General features: G+C 45.6%; 1 protein-coding gene across 2 annotated transcripts in view; it reads left to right on the forward strand.

The window, feature by feature from the left end:
• ARHGAP30 (Rho GTPase activating protein 30) overlaps window positions 1–26,310 on the forward strand; it is a 37,777-nt gene that overhangs the window by 607 nt on the left and 10,860 nt on the right. For both annotated transcript variants that reach the window (XM_039358531.1, XM_039358532.1), the window contains exons 2-7: window positions 12,918–13,020; window positions 15,616–15,760; window positions 18,991–19,073; window positions 20,441–20,548; window positions 23,359–23,486; window positions 24,208–24,367. In XM_039358531.1, the coding sequence (XP_039214465.1) occupies window positions 12,918–13,020; window positions 15,616–15,760; window positions 18,991–19,073; window positions 20,441–20,548; window positions 23,359–23,486; window positions 24,208–24,367 (727 nt within the window). The remainder of the gene's footprint in view (window positions 1–12,917; window positions 13,021–15,615; window positions 15,761–18,990; window positions 19,074–20,440; window positions 20,549–23,358; window positions 23,487–24,207; window positions 24,368–26,310) is intronic.

Below are 26,310 nucleotides of genomic sequence, written 5' to 3' on the forward strand. Positions count from 1 at the left end.
CCAGAAGGGACCTTGGAGGCCTTCTAGTCCACAGTCTGGGTGTTGAAGTCCACAACCTTAAGTTGGCAAAGTTGGAGGTCCCTGTTCTAGACCAATCTATGCAGAAATACTGGGTCCCTTATTTATTTATTTTATTTATAAAATTTATTGGCCGCCCATCTTAGCATAGGCCAGGGTAACCCTGGGCAGCTTACAGTAATTTAAAGTATGTCTTCATTAAAACATAAATCAATTAAAATCAAACAAAATCTGAGGGCAAACTCCAGATGCATTACCAGATATTCACCAAGCATGCTCCAAGATTAACAACTGCATCATGTTAAAGGACAAATAAAAAATTTAAATCCAACTGCATTATAAAAGCAACATTAAAAGGAATATTTGTGTCTATTAAAAGACTAAGCAATGAAACTGGGAGGAGGAGGAGGAGGTGGTGGTGGAGGTGGTGGAGGAGGTGGTGGAGAACTGTGGGGCCCTTGGTGCTCTCTGAGCTTGGTTGTTTTCTAGCAGATCTTTCATTACCCAAACTAATTAAACCACATTTGGAATGCTGCATCCAGTTCTGATCACCACAATACAAAACAAGACGTTAGAGTCTAGAAATTTCCTGACAGTGAGAGCAAATAATCAGTGGAACAGCTTTGCCTTCAGAAGTTGTGGGTGCTCCATCACGGGAGGTTTTCAAGAAGAGATTGGACAGACATTTGTCCAGAATGGAATAGTCTCCTGTTTGAGTAGGGGGTTGGACTAGAAGACCTCCAAAGTCCCTTCCAACTCTATTGTTCTGTGTGTCTAAGAGTGAAAATTCCTTTATGGTTGACTCGATCCTTATCTGTTGAGCTTACAAAAGCTGGAGATACTCAGCAAAATTTCTGTGAATCACCCTGGACATTCACGTAGGGCCATTTCATTAACCAGTGGCAGGAGATACCCCAAAAAATTCAGGGCTGCCTTAAAATGGAGTCTCAGAGAGAGGACAGCCATGGTAGTCAATGGTAACCAAAAATCAGGATTTTTGTGGCACCTTCTCTGATTAGCAAGCTTTATGAAGCCACATAAGCTTTGATGAGCTGATAAGCTCGTATGTCGTGAATTGTGTCTCATGCGAGTTTATGACTTTTAATTAAAGTTGGTAACTAGGCACCACTGGATTTATTCTGATCCACAGCGGGCTGAAATTGCAACCTATATGAATGAACTCAGTTTTAGAACTGAGAAATTGTTGTTTCACTCCAATTTTAAGCATCCACTTTAAATGTTTGTTGTTTCTGAAATGGATATTAGCCGTCGTGCTGGGTTTGATATTAGTAAAAAGATGCTATATTTATTGGATGTTATTCCTTTGTATGATTGTCATATTGAACCTCAGATTATGGATTAATGCTGAAATTGCTGTGTCGTTTTGCTGTTACCTCAACCACCATATTGAACATGAGTCACTTTCCTGTCCTTCCTTGTTTGAACTACATTCACACATGGTTTAGCCAGGCCAGAAAGTTCTAAAGAAAGCTTCTTAAACTTTTGCATTCAGGTGTAAAAAGGAAAACTGTTTGCATATGGAATATAATAATAAGCAGAAACATATGTGGTATGTTGTGCAGACCAGTTCCAATTGCATCATACCTAATACACCATTCACAGTGTTCGTGGTTGAAATTAAAATAACTATGGGGCACTGAATGTTTATTTTTACTTCTTTTATTTGATTATTAAATTTATATGCTCCCCATCTCACTGTCTCGAGGGACAATGTTCCATGGTGCACAGCTAGAAAATATTTCTAATAAAGAAAACAGAGCACCTTTGACTATTCTTGGTAAGGTTTCCTGCAAGCTCCATATTAAATAGTAAAAGATATTCAGTAATGTAGGTTTATGATGAAAAATATCAAACCCAAGTTGAAAGCAGTGATATTCAAACCCACGGTGGCATCCCACCATTAATACAGAATAAAAGGTAGTGCTCGGCTTACAAAAATTCATTTAGTAACTAAAGTTAAAATGGCAGTGGAAAAAGGGAATAGTGACCGTTTTTCACATCTACAACCATTGCAGCATCCCTGTGATTGTGTGATCAAAATTCAGATGCTTGGCAACTGACTCGTATTTATGATGGCTGCAGTGTTCTGGGTTCAGAACATCCCCTTTTGTGACCATTTGACCAGAGAAGTTAATGGGGAAGCCAGATTCACTTAACAACTGTGTTAAGTTGAGTTGTTTGCAATAATGGTGAATCTCTGTAGCTTGGGTGTAGGATAAGGGTGAAGATTCATTCTCCGAGCTTGTGGGTTGGTTTCTGAATGTTTCGTTACCAAGCTAGATAATGTCTTCAACGGAGTTTAGTTCAACTTCAAGATGTTACTTAGCCTGGTAACGAAACGTTCAGAAACCAGCCTACGAGCTCGGAGAACGAACCTTCACCGTCATGTTTGAGAGGTGTTACCAATTCAACAACTCAACAGCTGCAGTGATTCACTTAACAACTATGACAAGATAGGTCATAGAGTTGGGCAAAATTCACTTAACAACAGAAATGTTGAGCTCAACTGTGGTTATAAGTCAAGGACTACCTGTACAGAATAACAGAATTGAAAGGGACCTCGGAGGTCATCTAGTCCAGGGCTTTTGCACCAGTGGTACGGGTACCACCTGTGGGACATTGGCACCTGGCAGGTGGTACGCGACCATCCTAGAAAAGGGGTAGCAGGGGAGGGGAATGAGCTGAACCGGTGGCAGCACCGCACAAGCCTGAGCGAGAGACGGCTGGAACTGCAGGGCTGTCAGGGCTCAGCGGAAGCACCAGGATCAGTGCCGCTTTCCAGCTGATCAACACTTCTTCCGGGCTGTCAGGGCTCAATGGAAGCACCAGGATCAGCGCCAGGCTCCAGCTGGAGCTCGGCGCTGATCCTGGAGCTCCTGCTGAGCCCAGAAGAAGCACCGATCAGCTGGAATGTTGCAGCATCTCCAGGGTCTTGTGATTTACATTCAGATGCTTGCCAACTGATTCATATTTATGACGGTCACAGTGTCCCAGGGTCATGTGAAGTGAACAAAACCTCCTGCAACCACCCAGCAGATGGGGGGGAATAAAAACCAGACACCCCCCTACCCCACCCATGCTGCCAATCCTCAACAGAAATGCTCACAACAATGAAAACCTTGGACAGGAGGAAGAGCACCACCGGGCGGGCAGGCAGGTATCTTGCTTGGCTGTGGCTTGGGGGGCATTTTTTTCAGTGGCTTTGTAACTTCGAACAGTCACTAAGCGAACTGTTGTAAGTCGAGGACTACCTGTACTTTATCACTTTTTCCCTTTTTTTCCCTGGTCATCGAGTTTTGACACCTTGCTAGGCGACTGATGGTACTCGGATACTGCCATATCCTAAAAGTGGTACAATGGGTGAAAAGGTTGAAAAGCCCTGTTCTAGTCCAACCCCCTAGTCAAGCAGGAAACTCTATAACATGTCAGGTAGGTGGCTGTCCAATCTCTTCATAAAAGCCTCCAGTGTTGGAGCACCCACAACTTCTGAAGGAAGCCATTCCACTGATTAATCGTCCTCACTGTCAGGAAGTTTCTCCTTAGTTCCAGGTTGCTTCTCTCCTTGATTAATTTCCATCCACTGTTTCTTGTCCTGCCTTTAGGTGCTCTGGAGAATAGGTTGACACCCCCCCCCCCTCTCTGAGACAGTATTGGAAGATGCTATCATGTCACCCTTAGTCTTTCTCTCCATTAGACTTGATAAGTTAGACTAATTTATTTCTTATTCCAAGTTATCATAGCATGGTAGTCGTTCTCTTTCTGTCCTGAGAAGTCTTGGTTACCACCCAATATTTTAAGATGGAACAAAGGTTTGATACCACGGAGCAAGCTGAGTTTCTCATGAGGCTGTCACAGAATGGCTGAGAGGGTGGATGAGCTGCTGACCCATTTTTCAGAAGATAGGTTGAGGGGAATCATCCATCCAGAATCTCCAGACCTACAGTCAGCCAGTGAAAAGCAGGTCAAGGCCATTTATCAGCTCCCATTTGGCTAGAAAGCTATACTAGAAAGTGGAGATCAATGGTTGACTCTCTCTGGGAGTCTTTGACAACTTTAAGATGGGTGGACCTCAACTCCCAGCGTCCCCCAGCCAGGAACTTGGCTCTTGGTGTTTTGCTTCTCAGGATCTCTGCAAAGGTGGCTGTGGTTTTAATAGATTATTTTCACTTAAAAAAAAATTAGACAGGAAGCTATTTGCCACAAAGTTCTAGAATCAATGTTTATTTCTATGATTACCTGTATCTCTCACCTAGCCTTACAAACATTGTTTGCAAATAAAAATGATGGCTAGCTTGGTTTGAAAGATGCTCACTTGAACCCAAAGCAGTGTCTCTCAGCCTTGGCCACTTTGAGATGGGCAGACTTCAACTCCCAAAATTCCTCAGCTAACAGACTCACTGAAGTCTACCCATCTCAAAGTTGCCAATAATTTTTCCCTCAAATATTAAGCATAAACCTTAAGTGTTTACCGTTCTGAAATGAATATCAGACACTGTCCACATTGTATTTCCTGGCTGGGGAATTCTGGAACTTGAAGTCCACACATTTCTACATTGTCAAGGTTGTGAAACCTTGTCCCAAAAATCAAAGGAAACTGTGCCCAAATGGGAATATTACAGAGACAGATGTTTGGTGCCTGCCATGTCTTTGCCAACATTTTAAGACGCTCCATAGTTACACAAAACTGCACGTTTTCTCACCAATCAGAACCCTAAACTTTTAAATGTTGGGACCAAGTATCAGCCACGTATCATTCTGTTTCCAGACGTTGGGGACATTGGGTGGATGCAATCTCTTCCCACAGCATCCACACTGGTCCACATTGCAGTGCATGACACCCCAGCCTGCATAGCTGTTGGCATTCTATTCAGCTCATCGGAAGGACGTCAAGTTGCAATTCTGCCACCCATCCTTTCTCCAACATACACAGTATGAACTGTATGCAAGACCAGAAATACACATTTGATGGGTGCAATTCCACCTTTTCTTTGTCAAACGATGAGATACACAAAAGGCTGGGTTGGGCGCCACCAAATTCCTTGTGCACAGCAGCACACAGGAAGTCATCTGGGAGGTGGCCCTTAACAGCACAGCTAGCAAGAAGGGGAGGAAAAGCAAGTCTATTACAACTCTTGTGACTTCCTTGTTTGGGCTGCTGCCCCAGCCCTTGTCCCAGGGAGCAGTTGCATCAACATCGTGGTTGAGCAAACTTGTAGTCAAGGACAGTTGAGTGCCACAAAGCAGCTGATCCCTCCCTTGTTGTGATTGATATTGTCGTCTTTCCGGAATGCCTTGTTATACGAACGGTTGAGGGAATTATGTATGTCTAGCCCAGTGGTTCTCAACCTTTTTAATGCCACGACCCCCAACCTGTTGTAAGTCGAGGACTACTCAACCGGTCGTAAGTCGAGGACTACTCAACTGGTGCAGTACCGTTTACAGAATGGGACTTTTGGTGGGCTCAGCAGGGCAGAGACAACCTGGACAATTCCTATTGGCTTTTGAAAGCCAATAGAATGAGACTCTATTCAAGAGAGTCTATTCTATTGGCTTTCAAAAGCCAATAGAATAAAAGGGAGGAGCACAGCTAAGGAAAAGGGGGGAAAAATGGCAGACTGCGTTGTTTGGCGACCCCCGTGAAATGGTCGTTCGACCCCAAATGGGGTCCCGACCCACAGGTTGAGAACCACGAGTTAGACTCTATTCAAGAGAGTCTATTCTATTGGCTTTCAAAAGCCAATAGAATAAAAGGGAGTAGCACAGCTAAGGAAAAGGGGGGAAAAAATGGCAGACTGCGTTGTTTGGCGACCCCCGTGAAATGGTCGTTCGACCCCAAATGGGGTCCCGACCCACAGGTGGAGAACCATGGTCTAGCCTATTGAAGAGAAGAATTAAGGAGGGCCATGATAATTGCCTTCTATTACTTGAGGGGTTGCCACACAGAGGAGGGGGGGGTCAACCTATTCTCCAAAGCACCTGTGAACAAGAAGTAACGGATGGAAATTTATCAAGGAGATATCCAACCTGGACTAAAGAGAAATTTCCTGACAGTTTTCCAGAAGAGACTGAACAGCAATTTGTCTTGAATGATGTAGGATCTCCTATCAGAGTCCTTACCAACCCTTGGTTCCAGATAGAAAACAAATTGTAGAATTCACAGGTGGCTAGCAACAGAAAAGGAATGTTCTGGCACAACCGCAAACAAAGTTAGCATTGGGAGCAATCCCCTCCCAGCGCCTTACATGCAGTCCCCACCTAGTCCACTGCCCACCCACCTAACCAGCATCCGGTGTTTGAAGGGATAAGAGCAGGGCTTTTCAACCTTTTCACCCGTTGTACCACTTTTAGGATGGCAATATCCGAGTACCATTAGTTGCCTAGCAAGGCGTCAAAACTTGATGACCAGAAAAAAAAAGGGAAAAAGTGACAAAGTACAGGTAGTCCTCGATTTACAACAGTTTGCTTAGTGACTGTTCGAAGTTACAATGGCACTGAAAAAAGTGCCCCCCAAGCCACAGCCGAGCAAGACACCTGCCTGCCCGCCCGGCTGCGGTCTTCATCCTGTCCGAGGTTTTCATTGTTGTGAGCATTTCTGTTGAGGATTGGCAGCAAGGGTGGGGTGGGGGGGTGTGTTTGGTTTTTATTGCCCCCATCTGCTGGATGGTTGCAGCAGGTTTTGGTCACTTCACATGACTCTGGGACACTGTGACCGTCATTAATATGAATCAGTGGCCAAGAATCTGAATGTAAATCACAAGACCCTGGAGATACTGCAACATTCCAGCTGATTGGCGCTTCTTCTGGGCTCAGCAGAAGCACTAGGATCAGCGCCAAACTCCAGCTGGAGCCTGGCGTTGATCCTGGCACTTCCACTGAGCCATGAGTCCTGTAGCTCCAGCCGTCTCTCGCTCAGGCTTGTGTGGTGCTGCCACCGGTTCAGCTCATTCCCCTCCCCTGCTACCACTTTTCTAAGATGGTCGCATACCACCTGCCAGGTGCCAATGTACCACAGGTGGTACCTGTACCACTGGTTGAAAAGCCCTGGATAAGAGCATTGATGCAGAACGCAGGCCACCAGCTCCCAGCTCTATTCGGCCATTTGGCGCCTGGCCTCCCGATGACATTCTTGCATCAATCCGCTGCTCGTCGGATGTGCAGCATGCTTCCAGGTCCCCAACGCCTCTCCACGCCAAACAGCTATCCGGTGGACTGGCCGCGGAACCACCTAGCTGGTCAGTCGTGACACATGTTCCACCAATCCAGGCAAGGCTGTCGCTGGTGTTGTCTCCATTGCTGGCCTCCTTGATGCCTCCCCACGCCGAACAGCTGTCTCGTGGGCCGGCCATGGAACCGCTCAGCTGTTCGGCGGTGTGTGGGTAAGACCGCCACTGGCATCGTCCTCGTCTCTCTCCCCCCACCCTTCAATGTCGAGCCCATGGGGCTTGACAGGCGGCCCCCTCTACCAGGGCTCCACCTGGAAGGCAAGGAGAAACGTATGATTAATGCCGTGGCAGATGATTCAGACAACCCCCCTCCTGACTTACTGGGACACCATTGGTGGAATATCTGCAACAATCGGGGGCTTGGATATCCACTTTCCCCACCAAGGACAGTTCAGTAACAGGGTACCCCTTCCACCGTACCAGGTACTGCAACCGACCCTGTCGGATACGGGAGTCTAACACATTTTGAATCTCATAATGGTCCCCTGTGACAGGGCCCGGTATCCGTTTCACAGACCTAAATGAAGGCCCCTCCACCGGCTTCAGTAGGCTGCAATGGAAGACTGAGTGTACCTTTCCCAGAAGCCAGGGTAGCTGTAGCCGCACAACAACTGAGTTAATAACCTGCGTAATCCGGAACGGGTCTATGAATTTTGGCCCTAGCTTTTTGCAGGGTAATTGCAGGCACAGATACTTAGTTGACAGGTATATCATATCAACCATCCGAAAAGGCTTTTGGGGCATCCTTTTCTTGACTGCCTGCGCCTTTGAGGCCTTCTCTGCTCTTAGTAAAGCTTTCTTCACATTCTCCCAAACCCCCCATGTGAGTTATCCAATCCTGGGGTTGACAGGGGGAGGGGTCCACCTGCAAACATTCAGGAATCGGGACAAATTCCATCCTATGTACCACCTGGAAGGGGGCGAATCCAGTGCTGCTGTGAACTGCATTATTGTATGCCATTTCGGCGAACGGTAACAGGTCAACCCCGTCCATCTGTTGGTAAGAGACATAGCACCGCAGATACCGTTCCACCATTGCGTTGGCCCATTCAGCCGCCCCGTTGGTACTGGGATGAAAAGCCGAGCTGAGTCCTTGGGACGATCCGATGGAACGGACGAACTCACGCCAAAACCAAGCCGTGAACTGCACCCCCTGATCCGATATGAGCAACCTCCAAAGCCCCTTCCAACCCTGATATTCTGTAATTCTGTAATCCTAGATCTTCTTTAGAACTTTAGTTCCCTATCATTTGTGGTAGAGTCTTTTCTCCAATGATTTGCAGCCTTCCTGGTCTCCACATGAATGTAATTCCTGAGGGAAATAACCTATTAGGAGAGGTTTTGGTTAGGCTATGGATAATCAGGGAGGTTCTACAGCAGTGGTTCTCAACCTTTTTAATGCCGCGACCCCCCCCAACCGGTCGTAAGTCGAGGACTACTCAACCGGTCGTAAGTCGAGGACTACTCAACTGGTGCAGCACCGTTTGCAGAATGGGACTTTTGGCGGGCTCAGCAGGGCAGAGACAGCCTGGACAATTCCTATTGGCTTTTGAAGCCAATAGAATTAGACTCTATTCAAGAGAGTCTATTCTATTGGCTTTCAAAAGCCAATAGAATAAAAGGGAGTAGCACAGCTAAGGAAAAGGGGGGAAAAAATGGCGGACTGCGTTGTTTGGCGACCCCCGTGAAATGGTCGTTTGACCCCAAATGGGGTCCTGACCCACAAGTTGAGAACCACTGTTCTACAGTCATGTGAAGTTGTATCCCAGAAGACAACCCAGCAGAAATACATCTTTAGCATGTCCAAGAAGAAATTTTGTTGTGACTTGTTACATGTTTTTCCTGCATTTTCTCCAAGAATACAAGGAATCTTACATGGGGATCTCTCTCAATTATATGCCCACTGTAACAATAACCTTGAGAAATAGGTTAGACCAGGGGTCTCCAAATCTGGCAACTTTAACACTTGTGGACTTCAACTCCCAGAATTCCCCGGCCAGCATGAAAAAACATTGCTCCAACGTGTTTCACAAAGCTGGTGTTGTGGCGAAAAACAGGAGGAGTTGGCTGGACGTCCATGGCCTTGAGCTCCTGAGTAGAAAGTACAGGTAGTCCTTGACTTATAACAGTTCATTTAGTGACCATTCAAAGTTACACAACACTGAAAAAAGTGACTTATTACCATTTTTCAAACTTACGACCGTTGCAGCATCCCCATGGTCATGTGATCAAAATTCAAATACTTGGCCACTGCTTCACATTTATGACGGTTTGCAGTATCCAGGGGTGATGTGATCCCCTTTTGTGACCTTTTGACAAACAAAATCAGCGGGGAAGCCAGATTCACTTAACAACTACTAATTTAACCACTGCAGTGATTCAGTTGTGGTCATAAGTCAAGGACTAACTGTAGAAGGAAAGGCATTGGGCATCAGCCAGCCTGGAAAGGCCATGAGACGAACCAACCGATGCGAATATAAACATGCTGATGTCTTCTGCGCCATTCTTTATTGCTGGGCTTCTTTCGGTCCTTCACTTCCTGTCTCTGGCTCAGAAATGAAATCATACAAGTACTCCACCCACAGGCTTAGCCTGAATGAGGAAGCCCAACTGAAATCTTGCTGGCTTACTCACGAGCAGCTAATTCTTATTTGTGGTAGGTTGGTAGAGAAGGGTATCTCAACCTGTGCAGCTTTAGGATGTGTGGACTTCAATTCCCAGAACTCCCCAGCCAATGTGGTGGGAATTTAAGTTCATCCATGCTGGGGGATTCTGGGAGTTCAAGTCCAGTACTTAGAAGAGTTGTCACAGAGAAGAAGGGGACAGCTTATGCCCGAAACCCCTGAAGGCAGGAAGACACAATTGATGGAAGAAATCAAAGGGGAACTAAAAGCAAATTTCCTGACAGAACAACTGGAATAGTTTGCCTTCTGGAGTTGTGGGTGCTCCATTACTGGAGGTTTTTAAGAAGAGAGTGGACAGCCATTTGACTGGAATAGTAGGGTCTCTTGACTTGAGCAGGGGGTTGGACTAGAAGACCTCCAACGTCCTTTCCAACTCTGTTATTCTATGATTCTGCATCTTAAAGTCACCAAGAGTTAGATCAGTGGTTCTCAACCTGTGGGTCGGGACCCCATTTGGGGTCGAACGACCATTTCACGGGGGTCACCAAACAACGCAGTCCGCCATTTTTTCCCCCTTTTCCTTAGCTGCGCTCCTCCCTTTTATTCTATTGGCTTTTGAAAGCCAATAGAATAGACTCTCTTGAATAGAATAGAGAGCCAATAGGAATTGTCCAGGCTGTCTCTGCCCTGCTGAGCCCGCTAAAAGTCCCATTCTGCAAATGGTGCGGCACCAGTTGAGTAGTCCTCGACGTACGACCGGTTGGGGGTCGTGGCATTAAAAAGGTTGAGAACCACTGAGTTAGATCCACTGCTGCAGAGGATGTACAATTGGATGTTATGTTTCCCCTGGCTCAGTCAAAAGTTTCTCGAAGACATCAACAATGGGAAACATTTAATGGAATCGGGGATGAGAAAACCTTGACAGATTAAGATTGTTGGTGGGCTTCCAAAAAATGGTGTTGGGCAGAGATATTATTTTGCTTCTTCCCCCCCTCTTTCAGTACGAGGAAGAGTTTATTTTAGAAATTCATTTCACTGGAGAAGAAAATTCCTGGAGAAGAACATTTCAGAGACATTCTGATAGGAGAGTGTGGTGTTTTTGCATTTAGGTAATGACCAGGTGTGTTTTTCTATGCAAAATACTCTCTTTAGTGGTCCACGGTCTCCGATTTCCATTCAATTCTAAGGACAAAGATCAGGGGAGACTGTATGTCTATGAAGATTCTCATGGTGGTCCCAGAGGTGGTTTTTTTTTCCCCAAAAGGTAACTGGACTTTCTTGGTTTCTTCCTATGAAAACATTTTGCTTCTCATCCAAGAAGCTTCTTCAGTTCATGAAGCTTAAATTGAACTTAAAAAGAGCTGAGGTGGCGCAGCACTTAGAGTGCAGTACTGCAGGCCACTTTAGCTGACTGTGTTCAGCAGGTCAGCGGTTCAAATCTCACCGGCTCAAGGTTGACTCAGCCTTCCATCCTTCCGGGGTAGGTAAAATGAGGACCCCGATTGTTGGGGGCAATGTAAATATATACATACATTGCTTACTGGTGTACACTGCTTAGAGAGTGCTTGTACTTAAAGCGGTATATAAGTCTCATAAATAAATAAATAAATAAACTGGAGCAGCTTCATGAAATGCATGAACGGAAGAAGCTTCTTGGATTCGAAGCGAAATGTTTTCAAAGGGAAAAATCAAGAAAATCCAGTTGCCTGGAAGATGGAAGAAGAACAAGTGAAAGAAACAATGATAGTATGGGCGAAGAACTTTGGACATTCCATAGATTTGGAAGACCGGCAAAAACTTTGGGATAAAAATATTAAGCTTACAAAAGCGGTAGCATATAAAGAAAACTTACATAAGATGTTTTATAGATGGCATATGACACCAGTTCGCTTAGCAAAAATGTTTAAAAATGTTTCGGATATCTGCTGGAAATGTAAACAAATTACCATGCCTGGTGGATATGCCCTAATGCTAAGAAATATTGGTCTAAGATCCATAGATGGTTGGAAAAGATGATGAAACTACAGATAGAATTTAAACCAGAACTGTTTTTGTTAGGAATATTAAGACCTGATTACAATAAAGAGAACGACTACTTGATATTGCATGTTTTAACTGCTGCAAGGATAGTATTTGCCCAATTTTGGAAAAATGAGAATTTACCATCTGACCAGATTATAATTACTAAAAATATAGAGTGTGCAGAAATGGATAGACTAGCATTAGAAATGAAAGAAAAAGAGGATTAAATTTATTTTAGAACTTGGGAAATTTTTTATCAATGGTTAGAGACACGTTAGAACTTGAAGGATTTAATATTTTAGAATAGATGACTGATTTTTAATCGAGCTCTAACTAACATTTTGATGATATGATTAATTTTCCTGATTTCCTGATTTTCATTTGTTACTTTTGATTGTTAGGATTTTTTGAGGTTTTATTATTAGTCTTTACTTAATAGATCAATGTATTTGTTTACTAATTGTTTTTAATATATTATAGTCTAAGCTTTGGTGAAAATGGTTGAATATGATATTTACTCATTGTTATGATCCGGATGGTAGCTTGTTTGTTGAAATATGTGACTGTATCTATCCTTATTTTACCCTAATTCCTTATTCCCTTCCCCTTTCCTTCCACCCCTTCCTTTACTATTCCTGCATTGTTCCTATTTTTCCCCGTTGATATAAACTTAATAAAATTTTGTTAAAAAAGAAAAAGAAAGTCCAGTTGCCTTTGGGATCAGGAGAGATCCCTCCCATGAGATTTTAGCAGCCAACGAGGGAGCAGTTGAGTTGACCAAGGATGGGGTGGGACGGGATTGCCTTTGATTATTCCATCAGTTTTCCAAAGATTGCTACCCTTCCTGGTTTTCCAGACTTTGAGGGAGTCCTAATGGAGAAACTTTAGGAAGAAATAGGCCAGGGTTTGTTTTTTTTTTTTTTAGATGATTGAAAACCCTCTCCTAGCTGATCTGGGAGACTCGTGGATTGATTTACCATTTCCAAACTAAATATTGGTGGTTCTCCAGTTCCACAGGTCCTGAAGAGCTGCACGGAGTTTGTGGAACAGCATGGGATCGTGGATGGCATCTACCGGCTGTCAGGAGTCTCTTCAAACATCCAAAAATTAAGGTAAAGGTGGGAATATCCATTTTGATTTGAGTACCAAACAGCACCTCAAAACTGAGAGGCAGGACGTCGTCGTGACCTGGTCACCATGATACAGAAAAGGTGCTGAGACTCTAAAAAAGAGTGCCGAGAAAAGCAACCAAGATGATTAGGGTATTGAAGGCTAAAACGTATGAAGAACGGTTGCAGGAACTGGGTATGTCTAGTTCAGGGGTGGGGAACCTCGTCTCTTTTAGGACTTGTGGACTTCATGGCTGGCTCAGGAATTCTGGGAGTTGAAGAGGAATACCCGAACTGATAATGTTTGTACTTAAAGTTATTTTGATTATGCTAGTGTAAATTTATAAAGCTTTAAAAAGAGGTTTAGGTTGAATAAATTTAAGCTAGAATTGGATTGTTTTAAATAAAATACGTTACTTAAGGGGAAAAGAGAGAGAATATTGGATGTATTGATTGAATTATGTATATATGTTTCATTTGCGTAGGTTTGACCACCCTAACACCACGGTGTGTCTTGAGTACTTTGTTTTAAAAATAAAAAAAAAACAATAAAACTTGTCTTTAAAAAAAAGAGCCAAGGTTCTCCACCCCTGGTCTAGTCTAATAAAGAGAACGGTTGGGGTGACAATCGTAGCAGTCTTCCAATATTTGAGGGGCTGCCACAAAGAAGAGGGGGGGGGTCAACCTATGAGTGAAAGTTTATCAAAGAGAGATCCAACTTGGAAATAACAAGGAATTTCCTGAGAGTGAAAATAACTTGCCTCCATGATTATTCTAAGACAGTGGTTCTCAACCTTTTTAATGCCGCGACCCCCAACCGGTCGTAAGATGAGGACTACCCAACCGGTCGTAAGTCAAGGACTTACCCTGCCCGGGAGCGCTACGCATGCGTGGTGCCGCCCCCTGTGCCAGCCGAGCCGTAGCTGGCAAGCGGCAGAGACGGTGCAGGGCGACCACCAGCTGGGCCACCAGCTGGGCCAGCCCAAGGGAGGTAAGGCACCCGCCGGGCCCCATGCACGCCCGCAACCCTCCCTGCGCCCGCCGGCCTCCCACCTCCCACCCCTGGCCCTCTTTTCCTTACATTTTTAGTAGTTGCTCAGCAGGGAGGGGTGGAAGCTTCCAGACAGCTCGCCTTCGCTGCAGACAACTTGCAGCACCGTTTGCAGACTGGGACTTTTGGCGGGCTCAGCAGGGCAGAGACAGCCTGGACAATTCCTATTGGCTTTTGAAAGCCAATAGAACTAGACTCTATTCAAGAGAGTCTATTCTATTGGCTTTCAAAAGCCAATAGAATAAAAGGGAGTAGCACAGCTAAGGAAAGGGGGGAAAAAATGGCGGACTGCGTTGTTTGGCGACCCCCGTGAAATGGTCGTTCGACCCCAAATGGGGTCCCGACCCACAGGTTGAGAACCGCTGTTCTAAGACACCTGGGCAAACCTCCCAGAAAGGTGGAAAGACTACCTGCTTGACACGCCTACCCATAGAATCATAAGACTGGAATGGACTGTGGAAGTCTTCCAGTTCAAGCCGCACTACCACCCAAGGCAGAAGACCTTACACCATTCCAGACAAATGGTTGTCCAATCTTCTCTTAAAAACCTCCAGGGATGGAGCACCCAAAACGTCTGGAGGAAAGTTGTTCCACTGATAAATTGTTCTCACCGCCAGGAGATTCCTCCTTATATTTCAGAGTTTGGATCACCTGAGCAGCTTCCATTCATTATTTCTTGTCTGTTGCTTTGTAGAACAGGCCGACCCCTCTTCTCCTTCAAGTATTGGAAGACTTCTTTCAGATCTCCCCCAAAAGCCTTTTCTTCATTAGGCTAAGGATTGGTGTAGTCCAGGGGTCTTCCAACTTGGCCCTTTTATGACTCGTGGAATTCAACTCCCAGAATTCCTCAGCCAGGCACGCTGGTGTAGTCTAAACATTAGATGGCCTCTAAGTGCCTTCCGATTCTGGTTTCTATGGGAAAGGATGGATCTTCTCTGGGTTTGAGAAGGACCAAAACCACCTCACAGATGGGGGTCTCGGATAAGGAGTGGGGCCTCTTCTCATATATTTCCCCTCCCCCACCATTTAAGTTCTCCACTTCAGGGATGGGACTACAGGTAGTCCTCAACCTGTGAGCACAATTGAGCCCAAAATTTACTAAGTGAGAAATTTGTTAAGTGAGTTTGCCCCATTTTATGACTTTTCTTGCCACGTTTGTTAAGTGAATCACTGCAGTTGTTAAATTAGTAACATAGTTGTTAAGTGAATGTGGCTTCCCACATTGTTTTTGCTTATCAGAAAGTTGCAAAAGGGGATTACATGACCCGGGACATTGCAACCGTCATAAATGTGAGTCAGTGGTCAAGCATCCAAATGTAAATCATGGGGATGCTGCAATGGTCACAAGTGCGAAAAGTGGTCATGAGTCACTTTATTTAGTGCCATTGTAACTTCGAACAGTCACTAAACAAACTGCTGTATTGTCATTATTATTATTATCATTATCATTATTATATTATTACCATCATCATCATCATTATCATCATCTGATCCCAATCTTTGCTATGTCCCATCACCTTCTTCCTTTCTTTTTCCCCCTCTCTCAGACTTGAGTTCAACAATGACCGGAATTCTGATCTCAACAAAGAGGTGTATCTTCAGGACATTCATTGTGTGAGTTCCCTTTGCAAAGCTTACTTCCGGGAGCTGCCGAACCCTCTCCTCACCTACCAGCTGTATGATAAGTTTGCAGTAAGTATGACTTGCAGGCTACCCTTTGTGTCGCTTCATTGATTGGTTATTTATATCCAGTCTGGATTTCAGAAATCATGGGCACTCCATCAATGGAGATTTTTAAGAAGAGGCTAGACCAGTGGTTCTCCACCTGTGGGTCGGGACCCCATTTGGGGTCAAATGACCATTTCACGGGGGTCGCCAAACAACGCAGTCCGCCATTTTTTCCCCCTTTTCCTTAGCTGTGCTCCTCCCTTTTATTCTATTGGCTTTTGAAAGCCAATAGAATAGACTCTCTTGAATAGAGTCTAGTTCTATTGGCTTTCAAAAGCCAATAGGAATTGTCCAGGTTGTCTCTGCCCTGCTGAGCCCACCAAAAGTCCCATTCTGCAAACGGTGCTGCACCAGTTGCACCAGTTGAGTAGTCCTCGACTCACGACCGGTTGGGGGGGGTCGCGGCATTAAAAAGTTGAGAACCACTGGGCTAGACAGTCTCTTGTCTGAGGTGATATAGTTCTCCTGCTTGAGCAGAGAGCTAGACTCGAAGACTTCCAAAGTCCCTTCCAGATTCTATTCTATTCTATTCTATTCTATTCTATTCTATTCTATTCTATTCTATTCTATTCTATTCTATTCTATTCTATTCCATTCTATTCTTCACAGAAAACCCATCTGGTGAAGGACGTTGGGCTAACAAGGAGAATAACAACCTTAAAGTCATCTTAGGAGCTTCCTTGGCTGAATTAGCTTCTGAGTTGGGTCTTCACTATTTGTGATAGCAGTGTCTCAGATAGAAAGTCCATACAGAGATTGCATCATAAGATCATAGGAATTTCGCTTCCTGGCATTCAGGATGCGGCTTATAAGTACATATGTGCTTAGAGCTCGGAGCATTGTAAAAGACCCCACATGCCCACTTCACAGTCTGTTTCTGTTGCTCCCCTCTGGGAGGAGGTTTCAAAGTATTTATAACAGAACTACCAGATTCTATAACAGCTTTGTTCCTTATGCCATCTGTCTGGCAAATTCACAAGATTTGTTTTTCTCACCATGCACATGTACACATAACCCGAATTAGACTGTTGTTTCTCTGTGTCACATAATGTGTGTGGATATATGCATAATTCTGTATTTATTCATTTATTTTTGTCATATTTATGTAGTGTATATCGGAGGTGGTGACCCTTTGAGAGCTGAATGCAATGAAATTTCATTTCGATGTATGCCAATTAGTGTACATTCAAAGTAGCAATAAAGTTGTTATTCTATTCTACTCTATTCAAAGTCCAAGTTCAGCATTATGACCACTGAGAATTCTTCTGGCTCATACAAAATGGGGGATGAGTAGACAGGAAGAGTTTTATGATGGACGGTAGTGAGGAGCTGGATTCCCAGGGAGAGCATTCCAGAGGTGTAAGAGTAGCTCAGCCTGGATATTATGTGTGAGGGAAAGAGGGTGAAGACAGCTTCTTCCTAATAGTTCGTATAATTTATTCTAGATGCTGACAGTACAGGTAATATCCTTGATTTACAATTGTTCATTTATTGTGATGAATGTACTAAGGCAGTGGTTCTCAACCTATGGGTCGGGACCCCATTTGGGGTCGAATGACCATTTCACGGGGGTCGCCAAACAACACAGTCCGCCATTTTTTCCCCCTTTTCCTTAGCTGTGCTATTCCCTTTTATTCTATTGGCTTTTGAAAGCCAATAGAATAGACTCTCTTGAATAGAGTCTAATTCTATTGGCTTTCAAAAGCCAATAGGAATTGTCCCGGCTGTCTCTGCCCTGCTGAGCCCGCCAAAAGTCCCATTCTGCAAACGGTGCTGCACCAGTTGAGTAGTCCTCGACTTACGACCGGTTGGGGGTCGCGGCATTAAAAAGGTTGAGAACCACTGATCTAAGGACATCCAACCTTTTCTATCACCGCTTAATAAACATCCTTCATTTGCAATGAAGTGAAAAGTGAAAAGAAGGCCTAGGGCAGTGATGGCGAGTCTAATTCTATTGGCTTTCAAAAGCCAATAAGAATTGTCCAGGCTGTCTCTGCCCTGCTGAGCCAACCAAAAGTCCCATTCTGCAAACGGTGCTGCACCAGTTGAGTAGTCCTCGACTTATGATCGGTTGAGTAGTCCTCGACTTACGACCAGTTGGGGGTCGCGGCATTAAAAAGGTTGAGAACCACTGTACTAAGGAGATGGAGTCCCATGACGTAGGGGCTGCATTCCAGAGAAAGAAGAGCTGAGGTGGCGCAGCAGTTAGAGTGCAGTACTGCAGGCCACTTTAGCTGACTGTGTTCAGCAGGTCAGCGGTTCAAATCTCACCGGCTCAAGGTTTACTCAGCCTTCCATCCTTCCGGGGTAGGTAAAATGAGGACCCAGATTGTTGGGGGCAATGTAAATATATATATATATATACATTGCTTACTGGTGTACACCGCTTAGAGAGTGCTTGCACTTAAAGCGGTATATAAGTCTCATAAATAAATAAATAAATAAATAAATAAATTTTGTCTGTAGATGTGAAGCAATAAGGACTCGCCTTGGAAGAATCACCGTGTGCTATTCTAGGTTGAAGCCTGAACATGATGACTGAGGGATTCTGGGAGGTGACGTCCACACATGATGTGATGGAATGTCATGAGAAAGTGGACCACAAAAGGAAAGAGGGCATTCCTGTAGAACAGGGATTCTCAATCTTGGCAACTTTAAGACTTGTGGACTTCAACTCCCAGAATTCCTCAGCCAGCTTTGCTGGCTGAGGAATTCTGGGACTTGAAGTCCACAAGTCTTAAAGTCGCCAAGGTTGAGAACCCCTGCTGTAGAATAAGAGGCAGCTCAATCTGGATATTATGTGTGAAAGAAAGAGGGTGAAGGCAGCTCCTCCCTAATAGTTCCCAGAGTATACTGTAAACGCAATAGGAGTTTCTTCAGTCTGGCAAGATTTTGTCTGTAGACGTGAAACAATAAGGACTCAGCTTGGAAGAATCACCGTGTGCTATTCTAGGTTTGGGGCCTGCCACGTTTCCCCTAATTGGAGGTGGGAATCCATTTTTGCTCCTTTAATCTTCCACCAAACGTCCACGACTGGCTGGGCCCATTCTGAACGCCTGATTCCTGCACCCGATCATCCAGGGTTCAGCTCAGAGAGTCAATACTTGGTTCTTTTCTCCGCTGGAGTGAGAGAAAAATGAGGAGGCTTAGCAAACAGAATGGACAACTGACCATCAACATCCTCCTCCCTCCAGGAAGCTGTGGCCATCCAACTGGAAGAAAGCCGGCTGGAGAAAATCAAGGAGGTGCTGAAGGAGCTGCCATCACCACACTATCGGTACCTGCAGGGGCCCTGTTGGTCTCTGGCTCAGTCTTCCCAGGAGGAGGAAGGGGGGAAGGGGAGGAGAAGAAGGAGAAGGACAAGGGGGAGGAGGAGTATAAGAGGAGGAGGAGGGGAGGGGAGGGGGAGGAGGAAAGGGGAGGAGGAGAAGGGGAGGAGGAGGGTAAGAGGAGGAGAAGGAGGAGAAAGAGGAGAAAGGGAAGGGGAAGGGGAGAGGACAGTAAGAGTAGGAGGAAGAGGAGAAGAATGGGAGGACGAGGGGGAGGGGAGGGGAGGAGGGTAAGATAGGAGGAAGGGGAGGGGAGGAGAGGAGAAGGGAGGAGGAGGGTAAGAAGAGAAGGAGAAGGAGAAGGGGAGAAAGAGCAGGAGAAGGGGAAGGGGAAGAAGGGTAAGAGGAGGAGGAAGAAGAGGAGAAGGGGAGGAGGGGAGGAAGAGGAAAAGGAAGAGGAAGAGGAGAAGGGGAGAAGGAGCAGGAGCAGGCAAAGGAGAGGAGGAGGTTAAGAGGAGGAGGAACAGGATGAGAAGGGGAGGAAAAGAGGAGGAGGGGAGGAGGAGGGGAACAGGAGGAGGAAGAGAAGGGGAGGAGAGAAGGAGAAGGAGCAGGCAAAGGGGGGGAGGAGGAGGGGAAGAGGAGGAGGAAGAGGAGGAGGAAGAGAAGGCGAGGAGAGGAGGAGGAGGGGAGAGGGAGGGGAAGAGGAGAAGGAAGAGGAAGAGAAGGGGATAAGAGAAGGAGGGGAGGAAGAGGGTAAGAGAAGGAGGAAGAGGAGGAGAAAAGGAGCAGGAGAAGACGAATGGGAGGAGGAGGGTAAGAGGAGGAGGAAGAGGAGAAGGGGAAGGAGAATGGGAGAGGAGGGGAAGGGGAGGAGAAGAGGAGGAGAGAAGGAGCAGGAGAAGACAAATGGGAGGAGAGGAAGAGGAATAGGAGGAAGAGGAGGGGAGGAGGAAGGTAAGAGGAGGAGAGAAGGAGCAGGAGAAGACAAATGGGAGGAGGAGGGTAAGAGGAGGAGGAAGAGAGAAGGGGAGGAGGAGAAGAGAAAGGGAAAGGGGAGAGGAGGGGAAGGGGGGGAGGAGGAAGAGGAGGAGTAAGGGAGGGGGAGAAGGAGGAAGGGAAGAGGAGGAGGAAGAGGAGGAGAAGGGGAGGAGAGGAGGAAGGGGAGGGGAAGGGGAGGAGTAGAAAGAGAGAAGGAGGAGAAAGAGACATAGGTTCTGTAATTTTAAGGAACTTAACAGAAAGATACTTTCTCTCTGAAAGAAAGTGAGTGTAAATGACAATTCAAGACATGAGAAGCAGCTGATCCTCCTATCTCCTCCTTTTATTTCCTCCCCTCTCTCTTTCTCTGCTTCCAAATCCAACCTGCTGCCAGAACCCTTGAATTCCTGATGAAGCACCTTGTTCGCATGGCGTCTTTCAGTTCCCAGACCAACATGCATGTGCGGAACCTGGCTATCGTCTGGGCCCCCAACCTGCTCAGGTGAGAGAATGTGCCATGGGGCAGGGCTTCCAAGCCAGACCCAAGTAGGGTCCTTTGGGGTGGGGCCGAGCCACAGGCAAATCACTGTGAGGGGAAGAGAAGCCGCATTCTCAAGAGAGCTACATCCCACGTTCTTAAGAGGGTGGGATTCAAACGGGGTGGGAGCCAATATAGTGGTGGTGGTTTTCCAAGTCAAAACTGCTGCTTAGGATAGGAAGGAGAACCAGCACATGGAGGCCCAGCCTGGTTCTGGAGGTCCTGGAGCCGGTAGCTGTGCTGGAATGTAGACTGGAGTCCCAGAAGGGGGGGGCTGCTTCATGGAGGCCAAAGTGGAGGCAGAGCTTGGAGGGTCTGTAGGCAGGAAGAAAGCAAAAGCGGACCCTCCGTAGCAATCAGAATCTGAATCGGGATCAGAATTAAAACTATTAGAATTAGGATTATTAGAATTAGGATTATTAGAAGTAGAATTAAAATTAGAATACTTTATTTGGCCATGTGTGATTAGACACACAAGAAATTTGTCTCTGGTGTGGAAACTCTCAGTTCACAGAGTATATCTATACAGGTAGTTCTCAACTTACAGCAGTTCGTTTAGAGCAGTGTTTCTCAACCTTGACAATTTTAAGGTATGTGGACTTCAACTCCCAGAATTCCACAGCCAGCATTGCTGGCTGTGGAATTCTGGAAGTTGAAGTCCACATGCCTTAAAATTGTCAAGGTTGAGAAACACTGGTTTAGAGACTGTTCAAAGTTACAACAGCACTGAAAAAAGAGAGTTATGACTATTTTTCACACTTAAAAACCTTTGCAGCATCCCCAGGGTCACGTGATCAAAATTCGGAGACTCGAAAACTGGAATGTACTATGATGGTTGCCATGTCCCCAGAGGTCCTGTGATCCCCTTTTGCGACCTGACAAGCAAAGCCAATAGGGAAGCCAGTTAGTAACAACCGAGTTACTAACTTCACTAACAACTATGGCAAGAACAGACATAAAATGAGGCAAAATTGACTTAACCACTGAATCACTTAGCAACAGAAATTTTGGGTTCAGTTGTGGCTGTAAGTTGAGGACTACCTATAAAGGACCCACTTCAAAACCTCTTCCCTAGAAAGCAGGACTCTTGGAACGGTTTCATCCCAAAAGGATCTTTTATTAGGAGAAGTTGACAGCAGACATAGAAAGCAGGATCTGAGGGGTTCCCATATGAATCAATAGGTTAAAAGAGAAAGAAGCAAACCCCACCCCAACGGTTCATCCAGTCAGTTCAAACGAGCCAGATGATAAGACGGCGTTCCCAAGGCTGTGAAAATGTTGTTGGGTCTTCACACCTTCCCTTCCACAGCGAGAGATAAGCCCCAGGCTGGCATCAAGGGGAAACAGTTCAAAGAGCAAGCAGATAGAGGAAGTGGAGAAGATACATTGTAGTGCTAAATGAAAGGAAAAGAATACATTGCAATTCCGCAACAGGTTCCCCCTCCCCCCAGGAAAATGACAGAACCCACAGGAAAGAAGAAGAAAGGATTTAACAGAGGAGAAAGCCCTCCTCCCAAATATGTGGGTTCTGACATGCCACCCCCCCTTAAAAGAAAGAGAGATCCCCTGTAGAGGAAACAAAAGGGGAGATAGATATATGGGTTAGTCTGGTTTGTCAGGATAATTGGCATGGAATTTACTAATAAGTTTTGGAGCTCTATCATGATGTTTATGGACCCATCTTTCTTTTCACGAAATAGCACAGGGGCTGCAGTTTTTGGTTTCGCAGGTTGGATAAACCTTCTCGCCAAATTCTTTTCTATGATTTTTTGTAATTCCTCCAACTCCCGAGAGGTCATGGAACACAGTTTTGATTTGGGTAGTTTCACCCCCGGCAAGATTTCAATAGCACAGTCTGTGGGCTGGTGGGGAGGTAATTCATCAGATCTCTCTTCGCTGAATACTTCAGCTAGATCCCGATATTCTTACCGATATTCTTCTGGTATGCCTTCCAATCCCCATCGCTGACCGCTGCCACGCCCCCCTTTAATCTGAGCTGCTCCCTTTGTGCCACCAAAGCAAACCCCTACCACCCCGAGACCATCAGGCTGCTTCAAATATGGGAAGGAAGGACACCGCGCAGCTAAGTGTCACTTAATCAACCCCCTTGTTCAGCAATGGATATTCTGGTCTGAATTGTGGTGGTAGCTACCTGTAGTTTGTTTACTCTGGCAAGATTCTGTCTGTAGGCGAACAACAATGAAGAAACAACTCGGAAGGAACTCTACCTTTTGGTTCTTGGGTGTGACATAGCACTGCAGTCACACATGTTTTCCTGCTCTGCTTATTTATTTGAGTCCAATTTTCATCGGCGACCATCCCAATTGGAACCAAAATTTTGGATTTTGGTGGTTTTGAAGTAGATTTAAAAAAATCTTTTCCAATTTATCACTGAATAAGGGAAGAGGAAAACTCTCTCTCATCATTCTCCGATAATCTGATTTTACCAGAAAATATGGTCTTCAGGTAGTCCTTGGCTTATGACCACAATTGGAACTGGAACAGCCGTTGCTAAGTGACATGGTCATTGAGTGAATAGTGTCCAACTGTATGACCATTGAACTTTATGCAGCAGTCATAGCTGCAGGAAGCAGTTGTAAGTCACTTTTTCAGCACCGTTGTAACTTTGAAGGTCATAAATCTCATGGTCAAGGACTCCCTGTAGCTAAACCCTGTGAAGGTGAAATTAATCAGAACAAAAGAAGAGTTTGCTCTGTTACTATGAGTAGGCCTACCTCTCCTGAGGCTTCCAGTTCCTCTCTCATCCTCCGCAGGTCCAAGGACATTGAAGTCTGTGGTTTCAATGGCACCGCAGCCTTCATGGAGGTCCGTATCCAGTCCATTGTGGTGGAGTTCATCTTGACCCATGTGGAACAGATATTTGGAGATGCTCCTCTATGTGGTAAGTCCTTCAACTCATTTCCTCGTTTTTTGCAATAGCAGGAAAAATTAAAAAAAAGAAAAGAAAAAGTTTGTTGCAGCAAACAGAAAAGCCCAAACAATCCTAGGCTGCATCAACAGAGGGATAGTCTCAAGATCAGCGAAGTGTTAGTACTACTTTATAAAGCCTTGGTAAGGCCACACTTGGAATATTGATGGCATCCAGTTTTGGTCACCACAAACCCCCCCCCACAACAATGTTGAGATTCTAGAAAGTATGCAGAGAAGAGCAACAAAAAAGATAAAAAGGTCTGGAGGCTAAATCGTAGGGTGAACAGTTGAGGGAGCTAGGTGTGTCTGGTCCAATAAAGAGAAGGGTTGGGGGGAACATGAGAGGAGTCTTTCCATATTTGAGGGGCTGCCAAAGAGAAGAGGGGGTCAAGCTATTTTCCAAAGCACCTGAGGGCAGGACAAGAAGCAACGGGTGGGAACTAATCAAGGAGAGAAGCAACCTAGAACTAAGGAGAAATTTTGTGACTTTTGGAGCAATTCATCAGTGGAACGGCTTCCCTCCAGAAGTGGTGGGTGCTCCATCACTGGAGGTTTTCAAGAGGAGATTGGATAACCATTTGGGCAGACTGATCTGGGGTCTCCAGCTTAAACTGGGTTTGGGTTAGAAGTCTTCCAAGGTCTCTTACAACTCTGTTATTCTGTTTTCTGTCTAAATGTATCATCGTTCCTAGGTGGCACCCGTGAATCCATCAGGAAGTCCCTGCTTGCTATGTCCCCGGTGGTCCTCCCTGAGTACTGTACTCCCTACAATGTGCCCGCATTGCTGAATCGAGGGGATGGGCCCCCCCAGATGAGACCTTACCACACCATCATTGAACTCAGCGAAAGCAAGTAAGTGGACATCTCTTCTGCCTTCTCCTCTTCCCTCCAAGAGGAGAGCAGCTTCTCCAGATCTTCTGAATGATGGTCCTGAACATCGAGAGGAGACTTGGAAGACCACTCTGTTCTTGTCTTGCTCACAAGGGATGGATCCCACAGGCATTGATCCATTCCCTCTTCTAGGAGGATCAGCCTTCACCACGTTCACCCACCATGTGTAGGATGAGCTTCTACCTTTTGTAGTGGCATGTGATTGACCATCAGCCCATCAGCCCATTCCATTGTCCATTTAACTGTTAATTGCTCCAGCCTTGATCAGCACCAGGCTCCTGGCTCATTGTAATGAGCCGAGGTGGCGCAGCAGTTAGAGTGCAGTACTGCAGGCCACTTTAGCTGACTGTGTTCAGCAGGTCAGCGGTTCAAATCTCACCGGCTCAAGGTTGACTCAGCCTTCCATCCTTTCGGGGTAGGTAAAATGAGGACCCAGATGGGGCAATGTATATATATATATATATATATATATATATACACATTGCTTACTGGTGTACACCGCTTAGAGAGTGCTTGCACTTAAAAGCGGTATATAAGTCTCATAAATAAATAAATAAATAAATTTCTAGCAAAAGGCCACCCAGTCGACTCCAGTATAGTGGGATCCTTTGGTGTTTCTCTGCCAGAGCTTCTCCCGTGGCTGCACTTAACAGCTCTTTGATTCACCACTTCTTTCCTTGCCCTCAGCCAGCTAACAGTTGACACCACACCCCCTACTTTCCTGCTGCCCACTAAGGCAGGGCTTTTCAACCAGTGGTACGGGTACCACCTGTGGTGCATTGGCACCTGGCAGGTGGTATGCGACCATCCTAGAAAAGTGGTAGCGGGGGAGAGGAATGAGCTGAACCGGTGGCAGCACCGCACAAGCCTGAGTGAGAGACGGCTGGAGCTGCAGGGCTGTCAGGGCTCAGTGGAAGCACCAGGATCAGCGCTTCTTCGGGGCTGTCAGGGCTCAGTGGAAGCACCAGGATCAGCGCCAGGCTCCAGCTGGAGCTCAGCGCTGATCCTGGGGCTTCTGCTGAGCCTAGAAGAAGCGCCAATCAGCTGGAATGTTGCAGCATCTCCAGGGTCTTGTGATTTACATTCAGATGCTTGGCAACTGATTCATATTTATGATGGTCACAGTATCCCAGGGTCATGTGAAGTGACCAAAAACCTGCTGCAACCACCCAGCAGACGGGGGGAATAAAAACCAAACACCCCCCCCATCTCACTCCCGCTGCCAATCCTCAACAGAAATGCTCACAACAATGAAAACCTCGGACAGGAGGAAGAGCGCCGCCAGGCAGGCAGGTGTCTTGCTCGGCTGTGGCTTGGGGGGCACTTTTTTCAGTGCCATTGTAACTTTGAACAGTCACTAAGCAAACTGTTGTAAGTTGAGGACTACCTGTACTTTATCACTTTTTTTCCTTTTTTTTTTTTGGTCATCGAGTTTTTGACACCTTGCTAGGCGACTGGTGGTACTCAGATGTCGCCATATCCTAAAAGTGGTACAATGGGTGAAAAGGTTGAAAAGCCCTGCACTAAGGCATCTAATCTTCCCCAGCAGCTTCTTAAGAGATTTCAGTTCCAACCTTGGCGGTTTCTAATCCAGTATTTCTCAAGGCTTGTTTTGCATCAGAGGCAAATAGTCAGAGAGTAATTTATTTATTTATTTATTTATTTATTTGTTAAATTTATTTGCCGCCTATGTACCATCTTGACATTCTGCTTTTCCAAATTTTGATCTGGCATGTAATCTGTCGTCCGTGTTTTTAAGGGCTGTCAAAATCTGTTGGGTGGCCCAAGCATTCATAGCCTAACCAGAAATACAAAGGTGTACCAGCTAAGTTGTAAATCTCCAGATACTTAAACCCTTATTCAGGATTTATCTTGCTCAGCAGAAGACTTTCCGAGTCAACTCA

This window comes from Crotalus tigris, unplaced genomic scaffold, assembly GCF_016545835.1.
Source record: "Crotalus tigris isolate CLP2741 ecotype Arizona unplaced genomic scaffold, ASM1654583v1 scf7180000019021.11574027:1482141, whole genome shotgun sequence".
NCBI lineage: Eukaryota > Metazoa > Chordata > Lepidosauria > Squamata > Viperidae > Crotalus > Crotalus tigris.